The sequence below is a fragment of the Strix aluco genome, chromosome 31 (genome assembly GCF_031877795.1).
Source record: "Strix aluco isolate bStrAlu1 chromosome 31, bStrAlu1.hap1, whole genome shotgun sequence".
NCBI classification, from domain to species: Eukaryota; Metazoa; Chordata; class Aves; order Strigiformes; family Strigidae; genus Strix; species Strix aluco.
Window position 1 is genome coordinate 4,248,494 of NC_133961.1, and position 27,539 is coordinate 4,276,032.

At 51.3% G+C, this 27,539-nt stretch overlaps 1 protein-coding gene across 4 annotated transcripts; it reads right to left on the bottom strand.

Annotated features, from left to right (window-relative positions):
- Positions 1-1,536: 1,536 nt before the first annotated feature.
- Positions 1,537-27,539, bottom strand: TP53I11 (tumor protein p53 inducible protein 11). Of its 4 annotated transcripts, none has more exons than XM_074809763.1 (8): positions 27,440-27,539; positions 13,596-13,674; positions 9,693-10,064; positions 8,579-8,637; positions 7,959-8,007; positions 7,428-7,524; positions 6,511-6,612; positions 1,537-5,321 (listed from the first exon to the last, which is right to left on the bottom strand). In XM_074809763.1, exons 3-8 carry the CDS (start codon positions 9,819-9,821, stop codon positions 5,188-5,190), a joined length of 570 nt encoding a protein of 189 aa, XP_074665864.1. In that variant the 5' UTR covers positions 9,822-10,064; positions 13,596-13,674; positions 27,440-27,539; the 3' UTR covers positions 1,537-5,187. The 4 variants fall into 4 exon arrangements, with proteins under 4 accessions (XP_074665864.1, XP_074665865.1, XP_074665866.1 ...); XM_074809764.1 differs by lacking the exon at positions 27,440-27,539 and adding an exon at positions 26,943-27,064; XM_074809765.1 differs by lacking the exon at positions 27,440-27,539 and adding an exon at positions 17,110-17,127.

A 27,539-nucleotide genomic window follows, 5' to 3' on the forward strand; every position in this document is an offset into this window, starting at 1 on the left:
CATTTTAGCATTAAATTCTGGTCTCTTGTTAATGAAGGAAAACAGTTTTGCTAGCCAAAACCCAGCAGTATTTATACCCGACAGCAGGTGCTGTGCTTAAGATAGGAAAAATCTGTTGCATCTGCTAGTCTTGCAGGGAACGGGCCGAGCAGAAGGCGAGCTTATCTGGTCTGCTTCTGCCTCAGGAGCTGGTGTCAGTGACTGTTCTGGGAGAGCAGTTCCCAGGGGAGGAACAAAAGCAGGAGCAGAGATGGTAATTTGGCTGGAGGTGAGCAAGACAAGCAGAACTGCCTCCCCCAGCCTCCAATTCTTTTCCCTTTCCCCTCACTTTATTATGCAAAGGCCTGGCTCTCAGGTCAGAGCCTGGAAGGCAAGTACCCTGGTTTGTGCATGGTGGGTGGCTGAAGGGGAAAAAAAGCCTCAAAGCCTTTTTCTGCCACCAGTGGCATGGGGGAAAAACTGTCAGAGCTGGGGGAACCAGACCAAAGTGCAAAGTGATAAATGCATATGCCTGAAGTAGGATCTGTGCCGGTTTGTTTCTCTTTGGTTTTCCTAATTCTGTACTCATTGCTTTGTCTGTTTTTAGCTTTCTCACTTTCCCTCTCTCCCTAATAGTAGTCCCCGTATCTTCGAAAGGATCTCATTCATCTGTTATTCTGGCCTTTGCGCAGCTGTTTCTCCTCTCTTACCTTGTCTGATCCCCCATTGCTCTTTCCTGGATGAAGACTTCAAATCCTCTCTGCAGCTGGCTAGCGTGCCACTGGGAACAGCGCTTGAAACCCCAGCAAAGGCCAGGCAGCACATTTTAAACAAGAACTGGAGATAGCTGTAAAGATACGGACAAGTCTGAGAGGACCTGTAGAAGGTGGTAACAGGCAGAAGGAATTTTCCCTGGGGGAATTTAATGAACAAGCAAGCCCAGAAAGCAGATTCACGCTGTATGATGAAGCATGTAAATTTGTTGATTTTTGTCCCTTGGTTGTGTGGCTGCCTGATCTGTTGTACAGTAGCTTTCAGAACAGCAGGCAGGAGAAGCAACTGTATTTTTATATTTAACAGCTCTGGTGGATATTTTGGGGTCAGGGACTCAAGCTAGATTAACTGCTCGCTGGAGAGCTCTGGGCAAGCTGGGGACCAGAGGGAGCTGCCGTGCTGCCACCTCCTTTGCTGTAGCACCGTGACCACAGCCCGAGCACCAGGGATGGAAGTAGCAGAGAGCAGCCTGTGCCTGTGAGCCCACAGCCCCTCTTGGTGCCCCTGCCTCCCGGCTGTTATTTAACGCTCAAATGACTGTCACGAATGCCTGGGAAAAGGGCTGCGTGTGAAATAATGTTTGAAATCTATTTTAAAAAAAACCTGTAAATGTTCTTTTTATTAGATAGTGCAGCTAATTTATCCTGTATTCCCTACTGTAATGCTTTTTTATATTGAAAGGAATTTTTTTTTTTTTTTTGGTAATATAAACCAGAACACAAGCCTGAATCACTCTCTGCACGGTTTTTGTGTGCGTTTCTTAAAAAAATAAAAAGAAAGATATTGTGACAGTGAAGTGAAACGGCTTTAATTTTCACTATTTGCTTGGTGTTAAGTACAGTCACTTTCTTACCAGAGGAGAAAGAATAAACTTGGGTACAGCAGCTAAAATGAGGTATAAACTGAAGTGTCCCATTCTCCCCTGCGCCCCCCACCCCACCCAAGTAAAAACCCTTGACCAGAAAGGAGAGGCCGGCTTAGGACAGACAGAGCCTCTCCTTTGTCACCAGCTCCAGTTTGCCAGATATTAGTTAGGCGTCAATAAGGCGATGTAGAGAGTCATGTGAATGATGAGCTTTCTTCACCCTCAAAAGCGAGGGCTCTATGAACACAAAGGTTTGAGTCCATCTCCAGCAGAGAAAGGGGGGCAGCCTTCGTCCTGGCCTGCGCCTGCTTGGAGCACAACCCTCAGGGAACCACGACTCCCAACCCTCCCAACTGTGTATGAATGCAGGTAACTCACTGCAATCTCCCTTGGAAGATGATGTCAGTCCAAGGCCTTTCTCACAGTTTTAACAGATAAGGAAACTGAGGCCTGTGGAGATGGGAGTTTTTTCTCAGCAGATCAGTAGCTGAGCCTGAGGTGATGCCTCAGGCTTTTGATCCCAGATTATATGCTCAACTGCCACCTGCAGCTGTGATGCCAGCACTTCTGTCCTTAGGGACACAGTCCTGTACAAACATTTCAGCATCCTCCTCCCTTTCCCTCCATCCACAACAGAGTGAAGACAACCAGGCACAGCTGGTTTCTGGCAGCGCTTCAGGTGCTCTGCCTGGGCTCCATCCTCAAGTCACCCTGAGAAACTCCCTCCTAGACCTCACCTGCTACAAATTCACCTCCTCACGTGGCCCTGTTTCTCCTGCAGCACCTTGCTGATGAGATGAGACCATGCCAGGGACCACAGCCTTTTCATAGCCATTGCCAGGCAGGGGCATCCATTCACCCCTTCTCAGTTGTAGAAAAAGTGTAGAGCCCCAGTCCACTTCCATACTTTCTACATGGTCCAATTTATAGCAAGGTGGAGCAAGAAGCATCAAAATAAAACAACTTCACCTCTCCCCTTTCAGGAGCACTCCCTCAGGCTTTGCTCTGTGTTAGAACAAGACATTGACTGGCAAAACTAGAAGTGGCCCCCTGTGGTAAGTTTTGCAGAGGCAGCTGCTAAGCAGGGGACCAGAGGCATCTGACCTCACCTGATTAAAGGTCCTTTGGAAAGCTGTAACTGCTTCCCCCACCCTCCCACCTGATTTAACCATCAAGAAGTCTTCAAAGAGCTGCTCTCACATAGTGCAGTAGTAACTCATTTGTCTCACCTGTGGGATGACGTTTTAAGGTACACTAAACAAGCAGCCATCTACAGATTCAGAGTCAGAACTAAGCTCCTAGGACCTGCGGCCAGCACAGTTGGGAAGACAACATTAAGACAACCCTCCATTTCCTTCTTCTGCAAGATTGCTTTTGCTCTGGTCAGTTTTACTTGTCTTTCCTAGAAAGATAATTTCCCCCCCCACCCCCAAAACCAACGATCAGTCTGTGTATACATTCATGTGACCCCCCCAAAACACAAAGAATCAAGCTTCACGTACCTACACCAACAACTACAGCCCAAGTGCTGCACTGAAGCCATGGCAGCTGCCGTGCAGGTGGTGTGTGGGGTGAGAGCCACAGCCACAGCATGCCACGCTCCAGCTCCCACACGCAGCACTGCCTGGTTTGCGATACTCTCCAGGCTGCACTTGATCAGTTCCTGCCTCACAGGGAAAAGGTCTCCCTCTTAGAGCCCAACTCTTCCACCTGAACAGGAAGGCTCCTCTTAAATAGAATGTTTGTTTGCTCAGTGTCATATTTTGGACATGTTGAGAGCAGCTTGGCAGGCACGTGTTGTTGGGAGGCTCCAGAATTTAGCCTGCTGTTGGATGTTGCCTCTCCATTTGATTTACTTCTTAGGAAAAAAATAAATTACAGCTGTGATGTTTCCTGGTTCAACTATTTCTGATATTCTTACCTGACAGACATTTTGCATGGCCAGTAGGTAAAATGCACACAGTGTCCCAAGGTTATGCAGCTGCTTCTAAATGTCAAAAGCACTAACACAACATACAGTAACTACCCACTACCTTCTTCTAACTCTACTAAGATACTGAACAGCAATAGCCGTAGATCCCAGTCTCACCAGTGGCTTGAGAGCTGTTGTTCACACAAGCACTTCTGTTTGCGTAGGCATCTTTCTACTGGGATTTTGGGATGTCAGCTCTATTCCAGGGCATGCTTTGATCCAGACAGCAGTAGCACATGAGTTTGAGGTCCATATCCTGCATGCAGACCTTCTGGCTTTAGTCCCATGGAGAACAAAAAATGCTGCCTCCAGCTGTGGACAAGGATAATCCGCAAGGAAAGCGCTAGGAAGTAGGACAGCCAATGCTGTTAAGCCCAGGAGGTGTTGAAGAAACTGGCCAGTGAGTACTAAAGCACATTAGTCAGTCCTTGACTGAGCTAGAGAAGGCAACGATGCCTTCGTACGCCCCGCTCCTTGCTGTTCTTCATCCCAGTTAAGTATCTTAATGCTACAAACTTTGGTCCCCTCTTCTCAAAGTCAGAAGAGATGCAATGCCTGCATGTTAGCTGAGCTGGAACACCATCTCCCACAGCTGGGATTCATCTCCAGAAGCTGTTCACTGACCTAGCAGCTGTACTGATGCTGGCTCTGCTCTTCCTAGCGCTAACCACAACAGCACTCCAGCCCCTGCTTAACTAAAGCATCAGACACTACCTCACACCCACCACTGCTACTACCATCAGTAAAGCTGCAACTGTAGAAGCGTTCCGGGGTGAAGGGGACAGGACCCCAGCCTAGAAACTTCACAAAACATCCCAAGCAAGGGGATGTCTTTGTACTCGACGGGCTATTTCTGATCACTTCTCACATGCTGCAGTTCAAGTTGCTCCGCTGTTCCCAGTGCCGTCCCTGCGAAGGGAACAAGCAAGAGGTTCTCCCAGTTCTTTTGCTCCATCTCCTGCCAAGCTTTGCACAGCACCCGGTGCAAAACTATAAATGGGATGGCATCTCTATCAGCGAGGAAAGAAGAGCTGTTTGCAAAGTGCTGAACTTGACCTAGCTCCCAGCTACCTGTACAGTCGGTACTTGCTAAAAGGGGAACGGGCTGTACACGAGGGCACACTCCACCAGGCAGCTGCAAGGCTCACCAAGGGCAGTAAGCGAGTCCTTTGGTGGTTGTCTTGCCACCCTGTCTCCTCAGGGACTTGGTTTGAATGTGCTGGTCTTATTTTGTGCTTTGTTCCAGTGGGTTCAGAGCCTGTGATCCCATCAGCCAGTTCCCCCCAGGAAACCAGCTCTTTTCCCTGAGCCTGCCAGGCCCACACACCTCCCTGAGCCTTCCTCCCGCTGCTCCTTGCCTCCTGCAGAGGGGCTGGGGGGTCCTGCCTGATGCTGCTCCCCCCTCCCCATTTCACCTGGCAATGCCACCAGCACCAGGTTACACACTGATTCATGCCGGTAAGTGGAAAAGAAGGAAACCACTTTAGAACCAAAAGGGACTAACAAAAAAAAAACGAAAAAAAAGTTATAATTATAATGCAAAATTACCGACACAAACCCCCCCCTCCCACCCTTCCCATGACAAAAAGCCCAGGAATTAGACTTTCTTGGGACGGCGTCCAACTTGGTAATAATAATAAATGCTGATGAGGATGAAGAGGGCTCGGCTGACCAGGAGGAGCACAGCACCTGTGGCTATCCGGCTACTCTCAACCAGGGAGACAGTGGTAACTGGAGGAGAAGGAGGGAAACAAGGCAGAGGTTGGTGATGAAACAACAAACGGAGACAAGTATCAAAAAGTTGTTTTCTACTGCCCTCTAACGCAGAAGCTTTCAGCACAGGCTGACACGCACAGTGAACCCATGGCAGAAGCTCTTCACTACCTTGATGTCACAGCCTTGAAGTCAGCCACAGACCCACGATCCCCAGGGCTCTCACTCACACAAACCCCACTGTAAAAGCAGCCCTGCTTTCAAGCAGCCCCAGCCCAAACCGGTCACTCAAGCAGATGCGTGTTTCTGTTGTGCTCAGGTGTCAATTGTGGAAGCTGCATGTTCCCGAGTTTGCTTTGTGGCTGATAAACCTTTTCAACTTTAGAAGCATCTACAAAATATGCGTAGTCCACACACACTACCGCTTTTCCAAGCATCTCTCTATTTTGGCTACCAACACATAGCCCGTATCTAAACCAGCTACCTTATAGCACAGTTAGTGAGCTACCAATATACACACACAAGAACCCCCTTCACTGTTAAATATAGATAAGCTCCCTAGAAACAAGCCAAACTGTTATTCTCTGTTTCGGTGGGACTGAACATCCCCCTTTTTAGTGTAGGTTGCTGCAGTCTTTTCTTGTTAGCCCCAGCGCCTAGGCAGCCCGCTTTCAGGAGATGACTTGTGCTGGCTATGAAGGCCAGCATGTTTTTAGGGAGAAATAAATGAATCATCAGAGGAAGTGGTTTCCCCTGAACCTGAGCACCTTTTAGTGATCAGTCCAAGGCAGAGGCTACGCCATGGGGAAGGAAAAGGAAGAGCAGCTGGCAGGGAAGATGCTCCCAGGGCCAGGTTATCTTTGCCAGCCCTGCAGAGGAAAGGAGCCATCTCCAGCACAAGCCAAGCACTGCATGGGGACAGCTGGGGATCGGGTGCCCCGTGGCTGTGCCAGACAGGCGGCAGAGACAGCACCTTCCCATCAGATGAGTCCGCTACAACTCCCAGGGCCTCACCCCACGACTCCTTCAGCCTCACGTTCGCTCCATCAGACCCAAAGGCACAGCTCCCATCTTGCATTCAGTCCCACCGCTCTCACTGCTTGTCCTGCTCGCCGCCACTTCTCCCTCCTCCCTGCCCGGTGGGGGTACGTGGTGTGTACCCCCATCCTTGGCATCCTCCTCCCTACGGGCTGGTGCAGCTACTCACCCAGGAACTGCACAGCGAAGTAGCACGCCTCCGTCAGCAGGGTCCAGCGGATAATGACTTTTTCGGCCGTGTACAGGGCGTTCCACATGATGAGCGAGATGCCTGCGGGGGGGTACAGCAGAACGCAGCTGCCCGAGGAGGGGTCACCGGGAAGGGGCAGCCCACCCCCTGCTCCTCGGTGACCCATTTCGGGCTCCCACGGGAGGACGCAGTCCCGCGGGTGGGTCGCTGCATTTCCAGCCATCCCCACGAGGTGCTGCTGCAGGCTGCGGGAAGGAGCCGCCTGCCCTCAGCCGCCCACCCGCAAAAAAAAAAAAAAAAAAACAAAAAACCCCAAGCCCCACGCCTTGCGAGCCGTTTGGTGCTGGGCAGCACCCTCGGAAGTGTGCCAGCCCCCAAAATGGGCACCCAGAAGGTGCAGTCCCTGCAGCCTGGGAGAGGCTGGGAGAGCAGAGCTACGCCAACCCCCTGCATTTAATTCCTCCGCTTGTTTCTCTTTTCCAAGACCATTTCTCCAGGCTCTCCCCACCTCCTTGTCCTTTGCCCCACACCTCTTGGGCCCCTCCCGGGATGCCATCGCCTGCCCCTTCTCTCGCTCCCGTGAAGGGGTCTGGCCCCAGCTGCAGCCCAGCATCCCCTTTGCTGGGGCACCTGGGGTACTCCCGCAGTTATTTAGAGCACGCACAGCCCTTCTTACTTGACTTGCAGCGAGCCGGAGCCCCTACTAGGAAAAAGCAGCAGTAGTTGCGCTTTTCAAAATACCCCTAAACAATTTCTTTGCCAACAGCAGATGTTCCGCTCGCTAGCTGCAGTTGGCTGGCAGGGCACAGACTTTGCCCCCTCCTGCCCTTTTGGCCTCCCGTCCCCCCACTCGACGGGGCAGCAGCGTGCCCCGGGTACAGTGGCACGGCACTCACTGAGGAGGGCTCCTCCATAGAGCCGGATGGGAGTCTTGCTGCTCACCGATTCCTCGTCGAAGACGGCGTCATAGAGCTGGTCGGGGAAAGCGAGGGCCTGGCAGAGGCAAGGGAGAGACTCAGCAGCCCACACTCACCAGGGCCATCAAAACGTGCCTGCTCAGGGAGCAAGCGCTCCGACATCAAGCCTTTATGGGATGAGAGCCGTTGGCCAGGAAATTGGAAATTAAGGAGGCACAAGAAATATCAGTGTGTCAGCTACTGGCTTCACAGCTGGTTTCTACGGCCAAGGCTGCCATGCTGTGTGTGGTGTATGACCCTGCTAATGAAAACAGATGCCAGTGATGGGAACAAACCACCAAGGACACTGCTGGCAAAGCCCATTACTGAGACACAGTGAGGGCAAAGAGAAAGTGAGGAAACTGCTGGAGGCAGAGGAGGGGGATAAATGCTGGGGGCCGAGGAGCCGTGCTGGGGGTTCCCTCTGGCAGCTGGGAGCTGGCGGTGCCCAGGACCACGCCCCTCACTTACCATGATGGCGACCCCGGAAAACATGACGGCGGAAACCAGCTGCCAGACCCTGCGTGAGAGGGGAGACAGAGGACCCAGCGTGAGCACAGGGGCAACTGATCCCATCATTCATCCTTCATAAAGCATGCCTGGCTGCCTGCTCGGTCATCAGCTTCCATCCTCCCTCCTTGCACAACCAAGGCAGCCACAAGCCTCCTGTGGGAAGACTCGGCTCCCCACACCCCGCTAGCTCCAGCTTCAGCACGCAGACTGGCCTCACTGGTGAGACACAGCCAAAATCCCCCTCGCCCAAGCAGAGGAGGGAAGTGACCTGGCCAAGAGGATGGCGCAGAGGGTGGTGGGGGGGGGGGGGCGCGCAGGACGCACCACCCTGTCACAAGTGAGACCAGGAGCTCCTCCGGCCCCACACAGCCCCTGTGGGTCCCAGCACCTGCTGTGGGACAAGAGCTTGAGGGGCTCAGGCTGATTTATGGGGGAAGAAAGCAGAGCTGGTTTGACCCTGTGGCCCCCGAGAAGCCCCTGCGGGGAGCAGCGATGCTGGCACAGCAGCCAGAGCTGACAGAGATGCTGTGGCTGAGGGCCCTCAAACAACCCAGCTCCAAGGTGGCCCAATATCTTACCTGAGCCCCAGTGGTTCCCGGACAGCAAACTTGATTTCATTTCCCAGTACTTGGCTAATCTGAAATTCAAATAAAAGACACAAGGTGATGGAGCAGACCCTTCCCCAGTCTTTAGGCAGTATTCACCAGCCCAAAAACACGTACCTAACCCCACTGTGGGAGTTTATCTCTAAGAGGGCTGAAAGGAGGATGAGGACAAGGGATTCATCCCTTGACCTGTTGAAGGCTTTCCATCAAGAGCTGCAGCCTCTACTGCTCCCTTACTGGGATCAGCCTGCAGTGTGGGGCTGGGGCAGGGTCAACATTAACTCTTGTCCCCCTTACCTACTTCCTCCATTTTGTGTCACATCTCACTGGAGCACAGGCTCCAGCAGAGCCCTCGGGGTATCACAGCCTCCATCCTGCTCTTGTCCCACTCTCGCGTTTGCACTGCCCAGGGCGATGCCCAACCATGACTACCCCAAACCACACAGACGGGAAAGCTACACAGGGTAGCAACAGGGAAAGGTACCGAGGGAGCTTTCGGTTGCAGAGAGCTCTTGGAGAGCTCTGTGCTAGTCCGCATGTGCAGGCAGGAGCCAGGCAACACCCTGACAGCAAGTTCTCCAGAGAGCATCCGGGACAGGGCTCCTGCGGGACTCACCCTTGTCCTCCAGCTCGGGTATTTCACTGAAATGGGTTGTTTGCTTGCAATTCAGGCCTCTTCTGAGAGGCACCACTTAAATTGCTGCTCCAGTGTCCAGGCCACCAGCTGGTGGGCACTGGTGGTGCCACGGTCCTATGGCACCAGCTCCAAGCTAGCTCATGGGTGTCTCAGCAATACAATTTCAGAAATGGACTAAAGCAGCTTGAGGGCAGAGCTCACGCCATTACCATGAAAAGCCATTTTGGCCAGCTCCCGTGCACCCAGAAGGCTGCGTGGCCCATTGCTTGTGCCACCACAGCCTTCGCCCCTCCCTTTACAGAAGCCCCATGGAGCTGAGAGCCCCGTTTTTCCCAAAGAGGCTGCAGAAGTTAGGTGCTACAAAAACCCCCACGCCACCTCACTTTGCCCAGGCAGAAGGTCTTTTCTCCATCATTGCTGCACACGGGCTTCCCTCTCCCCTGCCCTCACCTTTGAGCGATGGACCTCGCCGTCGTCGTCCTCCCCGCCAACCCCCAGGATCTTGCGTGTCTTCAGCCTGCTCACCAGGTCGGTCTGGCTGTGCTTCTTCATCAGCGGCGGGGGTTGTTTGGCCGCCATGGTGGTGGCCCTCCACCACCGAGCCCTCGGCTGCGAGGCGGCTCAAGGCAGGCGCGGGAAGCGGCTCTGCCGTCACATGAAATTTCACAAGGTTCAGGAGATAAAAAAACAACCAAGCACCGCCACAAAATCTTCCTGTTAGGCGAGCAGACGACTCCTCATCGTCCCAGGGCAGGGAGCCCTGGCAGCGGGGCCGGCCCGTACAGGCGGCTCATTTCAGGGTGATCCCACCCTCACCGGGATCTGCCGAGGGGGGGAAGAAATAAACAACAGAGGGGTGTGGCTTTAGCATGGGCATTTAGCTTTAAATGCTTTTGACCTACAAAACATAGTCTCTCATCCCAGCACACGGCAATGCCTAATGGTACCTCTTTGTTGTTTCCCAGATTAGAGGAGTTAAATGCTTCCCAGACTAGGGGAATTAAAGTCATTAAACGATGCTTTGCCTTTTGTCTTTCCCTGCGCCATTCATCACACCCTTCAGCTGCCATTTCAGGCCAAATACCACACAAGTCTCACATATTTATTTGTGTCCCCACTCCAGATGTTGCAGCTCCACCTTGCACCAGAACACACCAGCCCCTGAACAACAAGCCAGAGGCAAGAATTTCCTCGAGGATATGTTGCTTTCTGGGAAATGGAAGATGATGGCAACTACAAACTACAAATACTATCTGGGATAAGGACAAGACAAAGATAACTGACAGCAGCTACAGTGGAAAAGATAACTTCTGCCTTGGCATGGTGGTATAAAGGTAGAGGTGTCAAGAGTCCCATGAAATCACTCTGTATCATCCTGGAAAACCCTGGAAGCCCTCAGTTCAGCAAGCCTTTTCTTCCAATTTGTCTTCATTTCATCTTGGCTCAGCTGAACACAAACAGGTTTTGCTGTTTGCTGCTTCACCCTCCCAGAGACTCACAGACGAATCCCCGCAGGCACCAGGAACAGCTAAGCCAGCCCAAGCAAGCGCAGGGCTCGAGCACTGGCAGTCCCACACCCCAGCCGAGCCTTCCCGTGGCTGTCCCAGGAGAGGAGAATTTATGCTCGTGTTTAAAGAGTTCACGAGTCTTTGGGGAGTAATGAAACAAGGTGCCATTTATTTTGGCATCATGCATGCAAGTGCTGTCCCACTGCCTTGCGAGGGATTTCCCTCTCATAGGGACAACCCTTCCCTGTGGTTGCCCAGACAAGAGCAGACAGTCGTGTCTGTGAGTGCCCAGCACCACTTTCTGTAAGGCGAAATGAAGAGGTCTCACTGGGACAGTGCAAAGACTGAACCCCATGATCAAGGGTTTAATAAGACCCTTTCAGCAGACCACAGACAAAAATGCTTTTCAGCGACCCAGTTCAGCAACTCAGGGCTTTGGAGGTGCTTCTTCTGGATTTGTAGCGGCTTTTGTTTGGTTGCAGATTTTTGCTCTTATTCCACTGAATAACTAAGCCCAGGTTCCTGGAAAGCCAGCACAGAGACAGATGCAGCAGGCAGGGTCTAGAAATATTTCAGAAGTGGGTCAAGGGAAAAAACCACTCAGCAGGAAGGTGGAAGCCTACACTCAAAAACAAGACAAGAAGCTCAAAAGGTAACTGCCAGTAGAAAAGTTTGGAAGATTTATCATGTCTGGAGTTTGCTGACCCATATTGTCACAGTAACTTGTGGGTACTCAAATCTAGATAATCCACACACAAAATCCACCCCAAAACCAGAGTGATGTGTCAAAAAGAAAAGCTTGGCCTCTTTTTACAGTTTCTGTATAGTTTCTGCAGTCCTTTTCGCTCCTGGCAGAGCCAGACTCACAAGGCTGGATGTTGAGTGGTTTCCCACCAGAACTGCACTGCTGCTGAAACCAGAGAAGACCTGTTGCTGTGGTATTTCTAGATCGGCATTTTCTGATCAAAGCTGTCCAGCCCAATCCCAAAGCAACTTTCCTCTGCTGAGCACTCCCCTCTCACACTGAGCCTTAGGACCACTCAAAGACCATCCCACATCCCTCAACCTGGCCCAGCACAGCTCCTGGGACCTGGGGAGGACAGCCCCAAGTGAAGGGCTGATGCACGGTGCCTGAGGTGTGCCATGCTGTCAGGAGGACCCTCACACCCCTGCAAAGGCACTGGGTACCTATTTGGCCTCTCTTCCTCCCCTGTATGCTTTGGTGGGGAGCAAAGCAAAGTCCTTCCACGAAGACGTGCTAGCTGAGGGAGTCTGGCAGAGGGCCTGAGCAGCAGCATCCTACCGGCCCTGGGCCACCAAAGCTCTCCCCAGGGATGAAGAACCTGATGACTGCTGGTCTTGATCGAACTTGGGGTGCTGTGTGTGCTGGCCACACCAGACTGGCACCTCTGGATCCCTCTTGGTTTCTTGCCAGGGCAAGTCTGCTGCCCACACCTCCTGCTCTGTCCTCTTCATGGCAGAGGAAGGGAAGATGAGACAGGAAAAAAAAAAGAAAAAAAAAAAAAAGAGAGAAAAGAAAGGAAAAAAAATAGACATCTTCCCATCTAGAGAATCTCTCCTGAGGGCAAGAAGCAAAGGAAGGTGATGGGGGTTGAAGGGGTTCTCCATGACTCACTAATGAAGATGGTGATGAACAGCTCTGTGATTACAGAAGCAGTTTTGCAACTCTGACCACAGGCTAAAAGATCAAAATTTGCCTTCATCAGTTGTCTCGCCAGTTGCTTTCAGGGCAGGAGTTGGTGGAAATTTATCCACATCATCATTAGCACTACTCTCCCATGAAGAACTTCCACTAATTTGTGGTAAACCACTGGCCAACAGCTGGGACAACGTAGGCCAGATACAAGTGCCAATAAAACAATCATTCTGCTACATAAAACCCCACTCCCACCACACTAAGCACAGCTCCGGCACAGCCCCGCAGCCAGTCCCACGTCTCATTATCCCTATCTTCCAGAGAAAGAGCCAGTCTAACGAATACTGAATATTAATGAATATTGAGCTAACGAATGCATTAGTGCTAATTCAATGACATTTAGATAGAAGATGCCGAGGATTTGAAAATCTTATACTTACATTAATGTATCCTGACACACTGACAATTTAGAGGATGTTTTATATTAGCCTGTGCCTTCTCAAAGGAGAACCTCCACCTCCTCCTTCTCCCACGATTCTTTTTTCCTTAATCCGTTTTCTGAGCATCCCAGGGGCTGCGCAGATCAATCACCATAAACAGGCAATTCCTACTCCCCGACACAGCTCTCAGTGATGGGGAGTGCCTATGTGCAGTTGAAAGATGGGGTTTTTTTCCTCCAAAATCCTTTTTCTTTGCAGGCTCCTTTCTGTATCTGTTCCCTTGCTCAGCTGTTCAGCATACTGCACTCAATTTTGATAGCTACTGCTTCGTGGTGCAAAGAAACCTCACTGGTGCCATGCTAATGATAGCTCAATCTCTCCCCACCTCCACAGCTCTTCCCCCAGCATCTCCTCTTCCCTCCCAGTGTCTGGAGAGAAGAGGAGCTCTGCAGCACGGGAGAGGGGAGACTCAACCGTGCACACAGTGATGCTGCAGCAGCCAGAGCTGCGTGCCCATTGAGGGAGGTGCAGGGGGCTGCGAGAGGGGAACCAGACCCCGTTCCCACAGGCACCTGTAGTGGACTGACTGCCTACGGCTCTGGCAAGGCGCTGCTGAGCAGTGCATGGGTGCTATCCTGCCCACCAGCGAGGACACTGCTCTCCAGGGGGACCCAGGGACGGGGCTGCTCCCCATTGCTTCGCGGGACGTTGTTTCGGTGGCACTGCCATCCACAGTGCAGTCTTTTACCTGACAAAGCAGCGCTGCTCAAGCTGAAGAGGTGGCACTCCAGTACCTCTCATGCCAAGGGTTTGAGGGCACTTCCAGTCTGCAAGCAGAGGAAAAGAAAATGAACCAGAGTCAAGCCAGGATAACAAGTGAAAGGTTTATACATTTAAGCTGGCCACAAGTTTGTTCAGCTCTATGATGTTCAGGATGGGGAGGGGATTCTTGCTATCCTGTCAGGCTCTAGTTTTAGATTTTCCAAGCCAATATGCCTGAGACAACTCAACATCTTGAGTCCACTTTGACTTGTTATGCCAAAGAGTCAACCCAAGGCGCAGTGGATGTATATGTCCTTCCAAACAGTCCAACAGGGCACTTGCCAGGCCTAAGCATCTTTCACGGACCACAGGCTGAGAACCACTAGTAAATTTGAAGCAGCAGCACTTCCCTTCACAATACCGGAGGTCCTCCGGGAGGGGAGGTCTCCAGCACTGCGGCAGCACAAGGGGGTCTGCGCATGGAAGGGGCACTCAGCATGGTGGCCGTGCCGTACCTGGCTCTCACGGCCGGGCCGATGCCAATAGCAATTCTCTTGCAAGGCCCTGGCAGCCGTAATGCATTTGTCCAGCTCTGCTGCTCTTTCTCCAGGCTCTGGTGGTCCTGTCTCTTTGCCAGTGAGGACAGTACTAACTACTCTGTGGCCCCATAACTACTCGGCCACAGAGTCAGCAAGAAAGCCTTGGCTCAAACGTATGGGCAGAACAAAGAAGAGAGGCAGTGAATGCACAGGTCAGAGCAAGACCAGCCAGAAAGGGAAAGATAACTTTCCACATACTCTTTGCAAACAAACAGTCATCTCTTCCCTCTTCTTGTCCCCCGAGGCTCATTAACAAAGTACCTCAGTGTCTCACAATCTCACCTTACTACAGCCCTGCACCTTCAGGACAGATGATATCCCCACTCTGGAAACACCAGTAGATTAAGGACAGGATCCACAGACGTACTAAGTACCCTGGCACTTGCAAACTTTAGGCTGTTGCCTAATCAAGTGGGATCTAAGACTCCTTTTTTCCCCTCACATATGAAGGCTCAGTCTGCTCACTTTTACATGCATAAAATCTCTTGGTAAACAGCCTCAGACACTTCAGGGCTCTGAGACCCTGAGGGATGAGGCAAATCCTCTGTGTCTAACCCAACACCACATCTGAGAGTCACAAAGCATCTTTGTGCATCCTATCCAAATGGCCTAATAAAATTTTCCCCAGGAAGCCCACAGTGGAGCAGACCCCAAGCCAGAACTCCCCACGTCCCAGGTAACCACCAAGGTACAGCTGTATTCTGGCAATATGCGCTCGCAGCCCAGAAAGCCAACCGTGTCCTGGGCTGCATCCAGAGCAGTGTGGGCAGCAGGTTGAGGGAGGGGGTTCTCCCTCTGCTCCGCTCTCGTGAGACCCCCCTGCAGTGCTGTGTCCAGGTCTGGGGGCACCAACATCAGAAGGACACGGACCTGCTTGAGTGGGTCCAGAGGAGGCCGTGAAGATGATCAGGGGGCTGGAGCACCCCCCTGTGAGGACAGGCTGAGAGAGTTGGGGGTGTTCAGCTGGAGAAAAGAAGGCTCTGGGGAGACCTTATAGTGGCCTTCCAGTACTTAAGAGGGGCTTAAAGGGAAGATGGGGAGGGACTCTTGATCAGGGGGTGTAGGGATAGGATGAGGGGTAACAGTTTTAAACTGGAAGAGGGTAGATTTAGACTAGATATGAGGAAAAAATTTTTTACAATGAAGGTGGTGAAACACTGGCACAGGTTGTCCAAAGACGTGGTAGATGTCCCCTCCCTGGAAACATTCAAGGCCAGGTTGGACAGGGCTTTGAACAACCTGATCTAGTTGATGTCCTTGCTCATTGCAGGGACAGTTGGACTAGATGACCTTTAAAGGTCCCTTCCAACCCAAACTATTCTATGATTCATGCTGTATTTCTACAGCTGCACATCTCAAACCTGTGGTGACAGAACCAGCTCCCTGCCTGGACTTCTACCCAGAACAGAGATCTAGATGATTAAGACCTCTCTGCCACCAGCCAGCTGAAGCAGTCCATCACCATCCCTGTCTCCTAGTGGATTTCTTCCATGCCAGCTGCAGCACACAGCTTTGCATGCTCGGGGGTAGCAACACATCTTAAAACAGCAGCAGAATAACTGGCATTTTTTTGTTGGGAGGAATATACTGTGACCCATGCCCTGGATGAGGGGTGTAGGTTCTCCACCCTAGAGAAGAGAAACCCTCCCAAAGCAGTTTCTGGAGGTCAGGAAATCTCAGAGAACTGCAGGGAATGAAACTTGATCAAGCCAAAAATAACCTGATGCTCAGGCAGTAAAAACAATTAGCACTCAGCCACCACGGCAGCATAGCATGGCTGCTGCTCCCGCTCAGTCTGGCACAGTCTGTACACCTAAGCAACAGGGATACTTCAGATTTCTCACCTGTAACAAGCCAGGTACACGGGACTCCCTTCCCACACAAACACCAGCCTTTTCAGTACAGAAGGCTCTTTGCAACACCAGTAGGAAACATCTCTTGTCAGAGGTTCATTTCCAATTCTGCCACAGCCCTCCTGCTTCCTTAAGCAACTCCAACAGGCACAGGGACGCTGTGTCCTCCCTAGGGAAAACCTACTGACCTAGACAGTAGATCTCCTGCCCCTACACACGATGAAAATACAAAGCAAAAATCCCTAGGTGGAAAGGCATCTTCACTGGATGCATCCAGGTCATCTCCTACAGACAAGCCAGAGGGAACTTCCAAACCAAACGACCTGTGATGCACCAAGAGTCATCTCAGGCACGTCCAAAGCTCAGCCTGCAGGTCAGACATGCCCCATGGCCAGACACGGCCGGATGCCCTCCAACGCTGTTTGTGAGCAGTGCAAAGCTGGCCCCAGAGACGCCACGTGCAAGGCGGTGACACCCTGTGCCTAACGCAGCCCCAGCAACCACCAACGCCATGGACGCGGCCAGGCCAGCATCGTCACTCAGCAGGGGACAACCCGCTGGGGAAGCAAGAGTTAATCTGTGTTACTTACACCCTGTTCCCACAGAAAAGGCCACCCAAAGCCTGCTCAGCCTCTCCCACACATCCTGAACTCTCCCCTCCTGCTCTCCCTGGGGCAGCCCCAGCCCCTGCACCCTCCTTGCCCCAGCTCTTCCCCTGCAGCCCCCAGGCACTGCGGCTCCTGCCTGCAAGCTCCCTGTGGCCGTAAAAACATTCCACCCCAAGAAGTGCCATGACTGGGGGACACCCGTCTGGGAGGTATGGCCCAGCTCGAGGATTTTATTGCCCATGGGTTTCAAATTTCCTTTTGCAGGGAGCACAGGAAAGTTTCTTTCCATGTCACAGGACATATTACATCGCAATCAAAAGCTATATACTATCCAGCTTTCTCAAGCAGCCCATCCCTGGCTGCTGAGGTGTTTTGGCTGCAAACACAAAGGACGCAAGGTACAATCTGCTGCTTCAGTGGCTCCCATCTGTATTACTTACATGCATGTCCATCCCTTCCATCATCCTCCTCCCCGCCACGGAGTCTCTCAGCCTGGCCAACCGCAGCAATCCCTCACCCCAAAGTTGCCCTCACTCTTCCTGATGGTTTGGGTGGCTGTGTCCCAGGCTCAGCCAGCACCCAGCCACTGAGCATTCAAGTTTCCCAGGGAGCTGGGAGGGTGGAGAGAGAGAAGGAAATAAGATGTATTGTGATCGGGTGCTGTTTTTCTTTAAGGGCATTGAAAGAGAAGAATTCCTCTTTGATTTCCCAGCTGCCTTGGACAGGTGTTTGTGGGAGACAGTCCCAGAGGCTTAGTGGGCCATCTGTCCTGCAGATGATTTCTATGGGGAAACATTAGAAGGAAAAATAAAACCGATACATGCGCACACACAAATTAAAAAACACCAAAAAATGAGTAAATCAACCCTTGTTACTGAAAAACAGCAACTTTAAAAAGCCAGGAGAGCCCTGCAACCAAATAGGGCAATGAAGGTTGGTTTTACAGAAAATCTGATGCAAGTGGGTATTTCATCTCCTTTGCCTCACACCTGAGGAATGACACAGGCTCAAAGAAACTCTATGGAAAGTGAGCCTGGGACTAGGGAGAAGCCCAGACACACGCTGCTTACCTACGGCACTGCTGAATACTGGATCATCACCGTAAAATGGGGCTTCTTGTCACTTCTTCCCCCAACAACCTCAGATTTCCCCAGATTTTCTTTTCACTGTGCCTCCAAGCACTTGACAATTCCAACTCACAAACCCTCCAGGAAGCCAGTGCCCTTTGTTCCCAACAATGCTCTAGCTCTGTCCCTTTCCAGAACTCAAAAGGGAATTGTAAGAAATTACAATTTGGGAGATTTGGCCCCCTCAGCCACAGACGAGCACAACGTCCCTCTGTATACCGTCACTGAGATGGATCCTGCCCCAAAAGAGGATGAGCTGCATCTCCAGCAACATTATTTCTTTATCTTGCAGTCCAGTAACTTACCCAGCACAATGCAACTACCGCAATTTATAAACTACCAACATATCTACGACCATGAAATGGAAGATGAAATGAATAAGGCTGTGCCCCTCCGCACCTCAAAAGCAGGTTCCTGACCTGTTTCATGGGTGGATTTGCAGCCCCAGCCTGAGATCAGCTGCTGCAGGATGCCCCAGCACCATCAGTTTTCCTCCATTTTTGTAGAAAACAAAGGGTTCCTCTTCTCCCCCAGTCTGTCATGATATGACCAGATGTGCAGTCTAGGCACACACAAAGCGGGGGGAAAAAGGGCAGACGAATAAATTTGCATTAAGCAGGGAGATTGTCTTTTGGTCTAGCCAGGACATTTCCTGAGTCCCAGGCATATGGGCACTCACAGGCCTCGTGCCTCTCATTGTGCAAGCAATGATATTTGCTTCTATGACAGAGAAGTCCTGTAAATCAGGCCTGATATGAAATGGCCCAAGAGACCATCAGTTAACAGCTGAATTGTCACCAATCCTGTGTTACAGAGCATGTCAGATATTACATGGTCACATCCACATCCTGTAAGAGCATATTATTTATATAAATATATATAATTTATAACTAATAATAAATTATATATTAATAAATTCAGTATATATTATTGTTCTATAAATACACAAACAAAAGCTACAGTTTTATTTATGTGGACTTATTCTGCGTCCCGCTGCGCAGTGATGATCTCTTGAGACTGGTTAGTAGACAATTCAGGCTGCCAGACCAGATGAGTATTTTGGCATTCCCCTACATTTTAGCCTCAGAGGAGAGAGGAGCCACAGGGAGCAGTTTGTTCCAGACTCCCTGCTGAAAGATGCCAGCCAGGGCCTTGACCCCTGCTTTCAGGTTAACTATTTAATGTGCTAGAGACCAACACAAGCTTTCATCTCTTGGCCCTGGACTACCACCCTACAGATTACTTGGATCCATCACCTGCAGCTCAGGAACATATTCTCACGTCCTCCCTAAACAATCTGCCAATATTAAAGCCTGCTTATTTGCACGCAATTACAACTCCAGGTTTATCACTCCCTCGTGGCTCCTTAGACTCGAAACAAGCACAGACACGCAGACAGGCTCGGGGAGTTGCTTAGCAGAAGGCCTCCCAACAAAACACATACTTTGACTACTTGGTAGCCTATCCCCAAATGGCAAAAATCTCCCTCTGACACCTTAGCGGTTTCTATAGCAACAGGTTAATGCTAAAAGTGTTAAATGCAAAATTCCCTATGTTGGGCAACCAGAAGCTAGGAGGACAGATTTAGAAGAGCAAAACTTCTAAATAGCTGCTGACAGAGCTAGCACAGGCTTGGCTAATTCACAAGTCGGTGGCAAACCACCTTAAAAGAAATTCCTAGCAACCCGCTAGTGGGGCAGCGGGGGGTGCATGGGGACGTGTCTGCGGAGCACCAGCCTGCAGCATCCCCCAGAACTGCAGCATCCCCCAGAACGAGGAGGAGCCACAAGTATCCTGTTCTGCAATGAAGCACTTGGAAGTGAAACGAGCTGTTTTCAGGAACAGAACAGCAAGCCAGAAAGCAAAAATACTAGATTATAGATTTGACAGTGCTGCCACCCCTCCAGGCAGCCAAGACCGGGTTACTTCACCTCTCACACCTCAGTTTTCCCAGTTGTATACAAAAAGTAAACCTTCCGCCCATGTTCACGTGGCTCACGCTCAGCAGGTGTAGCACATCAACCGCGACTGCCCAGGCACCACACCCTGCCAGCGCCTGCTTGTGATTCCCCGTGCTGCTGAGGAAGGCTATGGACCCCCGTGCAGCACTCAGTTCATTACACATGACGTGTCAGCAGGCAGAAATGCCCTTCCAGGCCTGAGGAACAACCAACTTAACGTGACATCATTTTTTTTCTGTCTGTCTTCATTCCCTGCTGGCAGGAGAAAGCACTGTGACAACTTTGGGGTGAACCTCACTTCAATACCTTCTTCACAGACGCCAACAGCTCTCGGAAGATCCTCTTGGTCAGATTAAACCCATATTCATAAAACCAAAGCAGCCACAGCTCAGTGTGGCACCGCAGAGGGGAGGAAGGCAGAGGGGAGCTTGCCAGCATTGTTCTCGGGTCAAACAGCCCTGAAGAACCCACAGGCTTCCACCGCAAATGCTGCACCCACCCACACCCCCCCAGGAGCTGATACAAACCTGACTTTGCTTTTAGTTGCTGCTAAGTCAGGGGAAAAGACTCTCTGCATGCAGGCATGTATGTGTATGTGCACGTTTGTTTATGCATGAGCTGTCAACCCCTGAATTATGCACAGATCAACAGGGCTCTTTGAATTCCCCGACTGTGAAGTGCGTGACATTTAATCTCAACCTTCCTTTTGGATTTCATAATGTGCATTATCAGCAATGGGTATTCAGCACACAAGTACCGTTTAAAAAGCTTTCATCAGAAAAAGGAAATAATATAAAGAGGATTGAAAAAGACAATGCCTCTGATGGGCGAGAGGTTCTCCGGCTTCCACAAAAGGCCAGCATATGGGTACTGTGAGGGTCACACACACAGACACGCTGTCCCCAGCGCAGAATAAAAGCATTTCACAGGTGGAGAGTGGGGCTTGGAAGTGTCAAATAGAAGATGAACCAATAGTTCTCTTCACCTCCCTCTTTTTGGCTCCCTGGGAAATAGGCAGGGTGAGCCATACCCCAGAGGTGCCTATTTTAGGACAGGGTGCATCATCTCCTGCAACGGCTTACCTCTTTCCATAGACCACAGGAGGAGCCTAGAAGATGAGCGGGACCAGGTTTTTGATTGCTTTTCTATGGATGGGCAAGAGAAATTCTTGATCCTTGCAGTTAACTTTTCACTACCCAGTCCTAGGCAAACACTGCATCACTTCTGCCCATCTCACAGCATGGAGTCACACTTTGGGATTATAAAAAAACTAGAAAACAACTTGCAAGGAAAGGGGTTCCCTTCTCTTCTGCTGGGCACAGAGAAGCTATGTCCTAAGTAGACCTGCTATTATTAGTCACAGACACAGAGGATGCACATCAGCCTGAAGAACTAAAGCAAGATTTCTCTTTTTATAGCAGAGAGGAAACCAACTCGTCGGTTGACACAGTGCTGAGGGATATGGTGGAGCTGAGAACGGTCAGTGTGAGGTTAATGGTTGGACTAAATGATCTTCAAGGTCTTTTCCAATCTAGATGATTCTGTCATTCTGTGATTCTGAGGAGATAAAGGGGTGGACGCCAGCATGTGGCATCAATAGCCTTGGTGACGGGGGATATCTGAAAAAAATTCAGAGGTCCCACAGTCAAGGAGCTCTCTCCCCCATCTCACCTGGCGCATGCGAGAGAAGCCTTAGGAAAGAAAGGATAAAGGTCCTTCTCTGTACCAAAATACACACTGACTCCCTACCTTTGTTTGACTCCTGTATCCAGGGAGGAAGAGGCAACAGGGATGCCCAGGAAGCCAAGTGCTAGTGGCACCAGCACTGACGAATCAGGGTCTTGAGTAACTGTGGAAAACACAGAGTTTCCAGATGTCTCATCTCCACTATCAGGGTTGTTTAAGGACCTTCCCTTGCTTCTGTGGTTTTAAGTTTCAGACACTTGAATGCCACAAGCTCTGGTGATATCATCACCATACAACAGCAGTATGTCTGTGTATACACACAGTGTGTATATATACACATATATAGATGCATGCCGGTGTGCATGTGTGTATATATATACCTCTATCAGCAAGCATATAGCACAGCCTCCTGCTTAGAAGAGCTCATGACACTGAAGTGTCAGGTTTTAGTCAACACTTTCCCCATTACCTTACCTGTAATGTCATTCCCACGCAGCTGTGGCTCTAGGGGTTGCAGGCTGGTCTCTTCTCCCCCGTGTTCTTTTCAAGCACCAAGGAAAGGCACTTGGTTTGCACGGTGCTCTGGAGCAGGGAATAAATTGGCTGGAGGAGATAAGCTACAGTGCTTTATTATTTCCTCATCCATCAACCCTCAATCTATCCTACTCGCCCGGAGATTTAAACAGTGGATGTTGGCACGGCTCATGGAAGGGACTTGTTGAACTCGTGATGTACAGCAGCTGGGTTTTTGCCAGCAGACAAGGCAAGAACACATTCATACACTGCAACGAGCAAACGGTTGCACTGGACAGGGCAATGGGGGAGGAGGGTGGGAGGATGCACTATAGATGCCTGCTCTTCAGAAGCATGCCAGATCTGCACCCAGCACTTCCAGGGACTCCACTGGCAACAAATGCAGGTACTAAAGGCTACATTTTATTCTCATTCACCATGAAAACAACCTGGGAATGCACAGACAGATGGTCTAAATTCTTCAATCCTGTTTGGCGTAGCCTTTGACTCCTGGCAGATTTCCACTGCTGCTTCCTGCGACGCAAAGTTTGGGCGCTCTTTCTTGCTATTAAGCAGCTTCTACAGTAAAATTTTTTTGTGGGCCACAAAGAAAATTTTGGTGAAAAGCCAACACCACCCAGCTCCTCTGCAATCAGTATTATGGTTTTTGAGTTTCCCTCTCCTCTCTGCAAGGAGGCAGCTTGCATTTCTACCTCCTTGGAATACACCAAGCGTTTACCCTGAATGACGTGCCAGGCAGCTAAAATTAAGCGTCCAACAGAAGAATTCAGCAGGACTTAAAATCATGGACCTCTAAAATGCTTTGTTTCCTAAGAAAATAGCCTGCTTACTGGAACTCCTTTACTGCTGGCAACACGGTTCCCCATTTCCATAAGGCTCTGTAGAGCACAGCAGAGCATCTGCACCCCGGCTGTGCCCAAGCCATCCCCCACGCACCCCTCACAGCTTTGCAGCAACACCATACGGGGGACCGGCGAGGCTGCTGCTTAGATGGGTGTATGTTGTGCACAGCAAGGCAGGATGAGGCAGCCAGGACGACTCAACAAAAAGGACCTTCTTGGCAGTAAGGAAGATGGGTTAGGAAGCACAGCGTGCACAGGCTGACCTCGGGAAGTTGCCTGCTCTTTGTCACAGCCATCTGCATCTACAGCAGGACCAGCTCTGAGCCCAGAAAGAGACGGCAGTGCCCAAGGGCTGGAGTGATTTTAGGGCTCAGCAGTGCGATTCCTGAAATAACCTCTGTCAGCTAGAAAGGCTTCTCAAGTCTTTCCATGACCACAACCAACTGGAGACCAGAGGTTTGTATTTCACTCATAAGATGGTACCACTACAAAAGAGCACTTCTGCTGCCGTCATGGGTTACTGAATGAAAGCGTACTCAGACAAAAACACCGGCTGAGTCACCCACAGAGTTTCCTGAAGACTTGTGGGTTTTCTCTGTAGGTCTCTTGTTTGGCTGCTGACACGGCCTCAAACTGTTTACTTTCTCAACCCAGGAAGGATATGCTAAAAACGAGAGGGCTGCAAGGCTTTGTGTGCTGCTCTGCCTGCACCTGCCTTCCTCCTGCCCCTCTGGGCTGGGCAGTTGAAGCACTGTCTGATTTTAATAAGAAAAGGAGGGATTTCTCTCCTGTACACAGCAGCAGGCAGCTGCAAAGGGGACTATGCGCTAATCTCCCCATAAAACACAGAATCCCTTCAAACAAAGAATTAGATTGTCGGTGGCCGGCATTATCTGACACTCCTGTGTGCCCATCTCCCACTGCATCAACTCATACTGCTAATATCACTCCCCAGGAGACCGGACAACCAAATCACCGTTTGATTTATTTCTAACTGGTTTTCTCTCCATGCTCTCCTCGGTGCCTTTGATTTAAATTATCTTAATCCAAATCCCTAACAAAAATGTGTAGAAAGCCCTGCAGGAAAGGAGCCAGCTCCCAGTCCCTATGCTCAGGCTTCTGATTTTGGCCCCCTGGGTTCAGAAAGCGAGCACACCGTTTGCAACCGCCAGCATCAGCAGAAGTCTCTCACCTTTAGCACTAAACCCAGCCACAATCATTTTGACCATTTCCCCATTCTGGTGACAGATCTCTCCTCCTTCCTCTCCACAACCACAGCGGTGGCCAGTATAAATCTGGATTAGAGCTTTCTCACAGACTCTGTTTGTGGCTTTAGACATGCCTTTGGGTCCTTGGCTTTGCCCTGTAAGATAAGCTGGGTAAAGCGGAGTACGTGGGTTCAACCAAGGTCTGGTACAGATGAGTCAGGTACAGGCTAGGCAAGGATTTCCCCATCAAAAGCATGCACAAATGTGCTCAGTAAATTCCTATTTTGCATACAAAGGGACAGAAAGACATTAACAGACTTACCTAACTGAAACACACCCACCTCACAGGATGAGGGTGAGAAATATACCCACGTTGTGAAACCCAGAGGGAAAGTTTGCCGCTGGGGTTTTATCTGTGGGGCTAGCATGGGCCCCTGCGCGGTGGGTCGTCCAGTGCAGACCCTGCGCATCTCCAAGCATCATTTTCTCCATCTGTCATCTGGGGGCAGCCGCACTAACCAGCACCACAGATGGGCACTGAAACACACCGAAATCCATTAACCCTTGCGGATGAGAAAGAGCTTCACAACAGAAGAAACCCAAGAAGACCAGAGAGTCATTTATCATTTCCCTTCATGTCTGAATCATCAAACCGTCTTTGTTTATAGCTGGATTTGTCTTTGTGAACAGCTTTTAGCATCTTGAGCAAGAACTCTTCAAACATGGAGTGAACTCATGTTAGCCTGTGATCTCCGGGACAGAATCAAACCCATGTTTTCCAAGGGAAAGCAGGAAGCAATGTGAACAGAGAACACCTGGTCACCTCTTAAGTGTTGTTTTTCCCGATCTGGAGAAAGTCCCAATGTATTTGGGGCCAGCATTGGGTCTTTTCCTCCCAAGACCTGTTTTCACATTCCTGCGTCAAAAATACAAAACCCAGAAGATCTACTTTCTATAGAGAATGTCCCAACAGTGCCAAGGTCACTAAGCCATTCCCCCTGGAGCCAGGCCAGAAGCAGAACATAAACAATCTCAACATCTTTCGGGTGCATGTGTGCTTTTTCCCCCCCCTGTGTCAGGGGAAGGCTTGAAACCAAAAACGTAGCACTAGCAAGACAGACACCCCAGCTTCATCGCCCTGTTAGTCTCTTCTCACTTTTGCCAGCTCAGAAGAGCCCCCAGCTCCACCCAGGTCCTCCTGGGCAGCCCCATGGCGTGGCAGCCCACCCTGCCTGCAGCAGAGGAAGATACTCTGGATTGTAACAGCATTTAGCAGTCCTCAGGAGAAATTTAGGTATTCCTTGGATGAGGCATTACCAGACACATAGCAAGGAACAGATCATGATGCGAACAGCTCAAAGTGATGCTTGTAACCAGCATGTGGAACAATCCCTCCCAGTCCCATCCCCTGTCATTAAACACTTTGACCTTCAGAGAGCTGCAAGACAAGCGAACACCAGCTGCAGATGTGTGCTGGGCATTTTGCACACTTCAGCACTTGACGTTCATTGAGGACAACAGCAAAATATCTCTCTTTAGGTCAGGCCCCAGCCTCCAAGCAGCTCCAAAGGGACAGAAAATCTCAGGGCTGAGCATCTCTGTGGTTTATGCTCCCACAGATCAATGGCCACCCCAACCCCACCCCGATGCACATCTGGAGATGCTCTTCTGCCTGTATCATTCTACAATAAATCCTCGCTACAGGGCTGCAAGCAGAAGGGATAAATTTCCCTTGAGACTACACGGCAGACATCATCAGCCTCCTGGTTGGAACAAACCACCTACCCAGAGAAGAGCTCCCTTGCTCTGCACAGCAGACAAAGAACAAAAACACGGATTCAAAAGCAACCAAGTCCCACTTTTCCCGGCCGCCATCAGTACCTACCCCCTCTCTGCTGAGGGCACCAGGACACCACAGGCTCACAGCATCCCTCCCCAACTACTGTGCATGCATCAGGTGTATTTATGCAACCCAGCTGAGATATGGTTAGGGCTAGTTGAGGCAACTTCATTCAGAGTGTCAGGATCTTGTTTATTTTTGTTTTTTGCCAAAACCTTTCTCAGAAAACCTCCTCGTGGGGGGGACTCCCCCGCCTGAAGCATAACTACTGATTGTTTAAAAACCACTTTCCTCATCCGCAGGCCCTGAACGTCATTATTCAGCACTCTGCTTTAGTGCAGATAGAGTTACTGAGCAAGTTATTTATGCCAAGTCCAGAATAGCCAGTGCTCTTGCATACTCTGTAGTTTCTCATGGCTCAGCTGTACTGGTGGTAGCCCTAATGTCAACAAGGCTTTGGTTGCTGCTGGCACTTACAACTCCTGGCCTCTGCAGACAGAGGAGATGGATTGGATGGTACCCGTTTAACCACTTGCAGCTCGGGTTTTGCTGGCCCTGGCTCTTGGGCAGCTGCTAGAAGGACAGGGACTTTGCTCAGGTAAGGGAAAAGCTCGGTGGGCAGGGCAAGGAGCAGGCACTGAATGAGGCGCCGCTTCTTCCTCAGCCCGGTTTGCTCAGTCGGAGGGGTACTCACCTGGAAAGCCTGGGAGCTGTTGCTGCTGCTCTAGACAGAGCAGTGGCACCTGCTCAGTGGGACAGGCAGGCCCTGCAAGTGGCACAGCTGACATCTCGGCGTGCAGGGACGCGCGAGTGCCTGGGCAGGGATGCAGAGCCTGCTGAGAGCTGGCTCACCCCGACTTCCCCCTCTGTGATAGCAGGGGCTCTGCCCCGTCTCGTTTCCCCGGCTCCCTCCTGCACCGCAGCTCTTTCACCCCGTCCCTCTCCCTCCATCCCCTGCACGGCCAAGCCCCCCCTCCCTGCAGCCAGGGCTCCCCAGCACACCCCCAGCGCTGCACCCCACGGCCTGGCGGCCGTGCCAGCCTCCCTCACCCCAAACCCGGCGATGGGGACTGACCTCCCAGCCCATGCCGTGGTGAGGACACAGCCACCCCTTCCCGGCACCTCAGGCACCCGTTTGGCGACCGCGGTCCTCCTGTGACTCTTCCCGAGCAAGCAGAGAAGGACGGGCACTCCCAGGAAAGAAGCGCCGCGGGACCCCCGCCTTTAAGTGGGGGTGACAGCCCTGGCCACACGGCTCCCAGCCAAGGGACCCACCTGCGTGTCACCTCGCAGGGCGGCGTGGCTACTGTTCTCCCCAAGCCTCCGGGCAACCTGCCACTCTCCCACCAGGATGCAGCGCTCCCCCACCTCCTCCTCCACCCATCCCACCCGGACCACGCACGGCCAGGACGGAGACGGTCCCTGTCTGTCCGTTCGTCCATCCCTCCCCCGCCCGCTCTGACCCCGGGGAGCCCTCCGGACGGCGGCTGCCAGCACCGGGCTCCCATGGGGGGTGATCCGCGCCCCCCATCCCGCCGACCCGAGTCCCCGGGGAAAGCCCACGGTACTCACCGCCCTAGCGCACGTCCCGGCGGCGCCGCGGGGGGGACACGAGACACACACGGGGGTCCCGAGGGCTCGGCGCGGCTGCCCCATGGGCAAAGCAATCCGG